Source organism: Galeopterus variegatus, unplaced genomic scaffold (assembly GCF_000696425.1).
Source record: "Galeopterus variegatus unplaced genomic scaffold, G_variegatus-3.0.2 Scaffold6923, whole genome shotgun sequence".
Classification (NCBI taxonomy): domain Eukaryota; kingdom Metazoa; phylum Chordata; class Mammalia; order Dermoptera; family Cynocephalidae; genus Galeopterus; species Galeopterus variegatus.
Window position 1 is genome coordinate 40,785 of NW_007733034.1, and position 3,958 is coordinate 44,742.

Here is a 3,958-nt window from a genome sequence, read left to right on the forward strand (position 1 = left end):
TCAGCCAGTGAGCGGGAACCGGTCTGTATGTGGGATCCGAACCCTCGGCAGGAGCGCCTCCTCGCTCCCAAGCGGCGCACTGTAGCAGTGTGTCACTGGGCCGGCCCAAAAATGAAATTTTTATGGAAAATTTAAGCGATGTTAGAAGGAAGCAAGGAAAGAAGGAACCAGAAGTGATTTTGTGACTGATCTGCGGGGGGGTGTGGTGGGGTAAGATTTTATTGATAGTGTATATTAAAAAAATAACTTTTTGGGTAGTTGGGAAAATCACTGAGCAGTAACTATAATGGGGAAGTCTGGAAGAGAAATTGGTTTTGTGGAAGATAGATACTCTTTGCTATCTTTAATCACACTAAAATTTCAAACTTATTGGTAATTAGGACAAAATAGTGCCCAGATTCAGATTTGACATGTAATAAGTCACCTTTCTCATCCCACCAGGTTTGGTGTCCCAGAGGTGAGACAGTGTCAGAGTCCCCATTCCTAAACAAAGCTGCTTCAGATGTTTAGTGTATATTCAAGCTAAACTTGAGTCTATCATCTGTGTATTTTAGGACTAAGGCAGACCATGCTAAAGGATAGGAAATCTGTGGAAAATTTAGGAAACTGGAAACAAGGCCTGAAATAAATAGAAAAACTGTTTTGAAACTTGAGAATATATATATTTTTAAATTTTAGGCACCAAAGATTATACTAAGAAACATACTCTCAGAGAAAGAATTTCTGGCTACATGGATAGAGCAGAAAACATAAAGAAATACTTGGATCAAGAAAAAGAAGGTAAAGAGGCCGTTTTAGAAAATGTGTCCATAAGCTACTGTAAAGTCCATTCACCTGGTGTTTCTGCCTCCCGCTCTTTGGAACTCTGTGGTCTGGATCATTTTCCCTGGGAGCTTACACATATACTCTGCATTTCTGCTCCTCTGTACAGGAGTTATTCTTAACCCCTCTTTTTTTTTTGTTGGGGGTGGGGTCACACACCCCTTTGACCATCTGATGAAAGCTATACATACTGCAGAACTATGCATGTGATTTTGAAGGAATTCACAGATCCCCATAAAGCTTATGTGTGGACACTAGTTTAAGAACTACTGCAGAGGAATACTGAATGTAAATCCTTATTTTATTATTAGTTCCCTACTTATAAGCATCCAGTTTACAAATATCTGTGTAGAAGCTTATGTGTGGACACTAGTTTAAGAACTACTGCAGAGGAATACTGAATATAAATCCTTATTTTATTATTAGTTCCCTACTTATAAGCATCCAGTTTACAAATATCTGTGTAAACAGCCATTGCCACCCTGACCTGAAGTGCACACTATAGCTGCTGTCTATAGCCAAAGGCACTACTGCCCTGAAAAACCAGTGTCCCCAGCCCTCAGCTGTTCTTCCTCTTTATCCTTACTACAACCCACTCCCCACCTCTTCCTAGTACTCTATCAACCCATACCTTGGGGACCCCTGCTGAGCTCCTCTGTTGAGTGGGAATAAAATTGTTTCCTTCATCTCAAGTTAAGAGCTAGAATGAAATTTGCCTCTGAAACACTGATAAAATATACCATCAGCATTGTAGTTTGAATACATTGAGTTAAATTAACCCATGTGGCTAGCTTGGTGACAGGAAATTATCAGGTACCTTTATACACACAGTCCTCCCTTGAATGAATTGCTTGGTCTATAAGATCCAGCTCAAGAATCTGTTCCAGGAAACCTCTGGACTTTCCCCCTTGCCTAGCCTCTCTGAAAGCAGAAATCACTCAAGGAGTGGTTTGCTTTATTTACCTCTGTATGTGTAGTGTCTTGCAGTGTGTAGGGTATTCAAAAAATATTTGCTGAGTGAATAAGTTAAAAAAATAATTTGTATCTGATTCTGATGAATCACTATTCATGAAATATAAAATGTGTTTTAAAAAAAGCGGTCACTGGTTTTATCATTGAAGCTTATGTTTTGTAGATGGAAAATATCACAAACAAATTAAAATAGAAGAGAATGCAACAGGTTTCAGTTATGAGTCACTTTTTCACGAATACCTTAATGAGACAGTTACGGAAGTATGGATAGAAGATCCTTATATTAGACAGACTCATCAGGTATGTGAAATGTACTAAAATATAATGAAATATTATTTTAAATGTACTAGCTAGTAACAACCCACCTCAATGTCTTTCAGCTGTATAACTTTCTTCGATTTTGTGAGATGCTTATTAAGAGACCATGTAAAGTAAAAACTATTCACCTTCTCACCTCTCTGGATAAAGTAGGTATATGAAAGCACCTATTCTTAACTTTTTAACTTTATTCATTTATAAGATGTAATCTGAACAAGGAAAACCTGGACACAATGCTTCAGCTAGGTCTATTTACTTAGTAATTAACTATTACCTAACAACAAGCAAACCACATCTTGAGAAAAATGCTACTGATTTTAGGATGTTGACCTTGTGTATTAGTCCTTACTGTTGCTTATAAAGGAACTGTGTGCTTTATAAGAAAACAAAATTTATTGCTTATAGTTTCAGAAGCTGGAAGTCCAAAGTCCAGGGAATACATCTGGTGAAGGCTTTCTTTGGTGGTGACTTCTTTTTTTGTCCGTTTTGAGACCGGCCGCACCGCGCTCAGCCAGTGAGTGCTGTGAGTGCACCGGTCATCCCTATATAGGATCTGAACCTGCGGCGGGAGCGCTGCTGCGCTCCCAGTGCCACACTCTCCCGAGTGTGCCACGGCCGGGCCCGTCTTTGGTGGTGACTTCTTTTTTTTTTCCTTTTTTACTGACCGGTAACAGGATCGCAACCCTCGGTGTCGCGCCCATACCGGGGACCGGTAACGGGATCGCAACCCTTGGTGTTGCACCCGCACCGCACTCAGCCAGTGAGTGGGAACCGGTCTCCACATGGGATCCGAACCCTCGGCGGGAGCGCCACTACCTCCCAAGCGATGCACTCTCCAGTGCGCCACCGGGCCGGCCCTTTGGTGGTGACTTCGGACGGCAGGGTATTGCATTGTGAAATGGTGGAGCAGAGAGTGAGAGACTCTCACATGCTCTCTTTTAAAGCCCTCAAAACCACGCCCACGGCCACCATTATTAATCCATTCACTAGACATGGTCCTCCAAAGCTAATCATCTCTTCCAGGCCCTACCTTTCAATTACCATAATAGGATTTCCCACCCTCTTTAACTGTCACAGTGAGGACTTGGTTTTAGGGGGACATCAATCCATAGCACCTTGTATTTGGCCACTTTGCTAAACACTCTTATTCAAATAGTTTGTCAGTTTAGTCTCTTGGATGTTCGAGGAGGTGATCACACTGTCTGCACTACTGACAATTTTCTCTTTACCAATTACTGTATCTAGGGGATAGTAGCATGATAGTGGGCATCCGTATCTTGATTTTGACTTAAATAGGAATGCTTCTAAATAATTATGATTTCTAGGATTAATTTGAGAATAAAGGCAGCTCGACCTAGATGACTAAATATCATTAATAGAATACATTTATTTTTTATTTATTTATTTATTTATTTTGGAGCAGAGAGTGAGAGACTCTCACATGCTCTCTTTTAAAGCCCTCAAAACCACGCCCACGGCCACCATTATTAATCCATTCACTAGACATGGTCCTCCAAAGCTAATCATCTCTTCCAGGCCCTACCTTTCAATTACCATAATAGGATTTCCCACCCTCTTTAACTGTCACAGTGAGGACTTGGTTTTAGGGGGACATCAATCCATTGCACCTTGTATTTGGCCACTTTGCTAAACACTCTTATTCAAATAGTTTGTCAGTTTAGTCTCTTGGATGTTCGAGGAGGTGATCACAGTCTGCACTACTGACAATTTTCTCTTTACCAATTACTGTATCTAGGGGATAGTAGCATGATAGTGGGCATCCGTATCTTGATTTTGACTTAAATAGGAATACTTCTAAATAATTCTGATTTCTAGGATTAATTTG

The 3,958-nt window shown here is 40.6% G+C and overlaps 1 protein-coding gene across 1 annotated transcript in view; it reads left to right on the forward strand.

Annotated features, from left to right (window-relative positions):
* MITD1 (MIT, microtubule interacting and transport, domain containing 1) overlaps positions 1-3,958 on the forward strand; it is a 14,315-nt gene that overhangs the window by 7,250 nt on the left and 3,107 nt on the right. Inside the window, exons 2-4 of the mRNA XM_008591446.1 lie at positions 679-780; positions 1,958-2,094; positions 2,175-2,261. Of these exons, the coding sequence (XP_008589668.1) occupies positions 679-780; positions 1,958-2,094; positions 2,175-2,261 (326 nt within the window). The remainder of the gene's footprint in view (positions 1-678; positions 781-1,957; positions 2,095-2,174; positions 2,262-3,958) is intronic.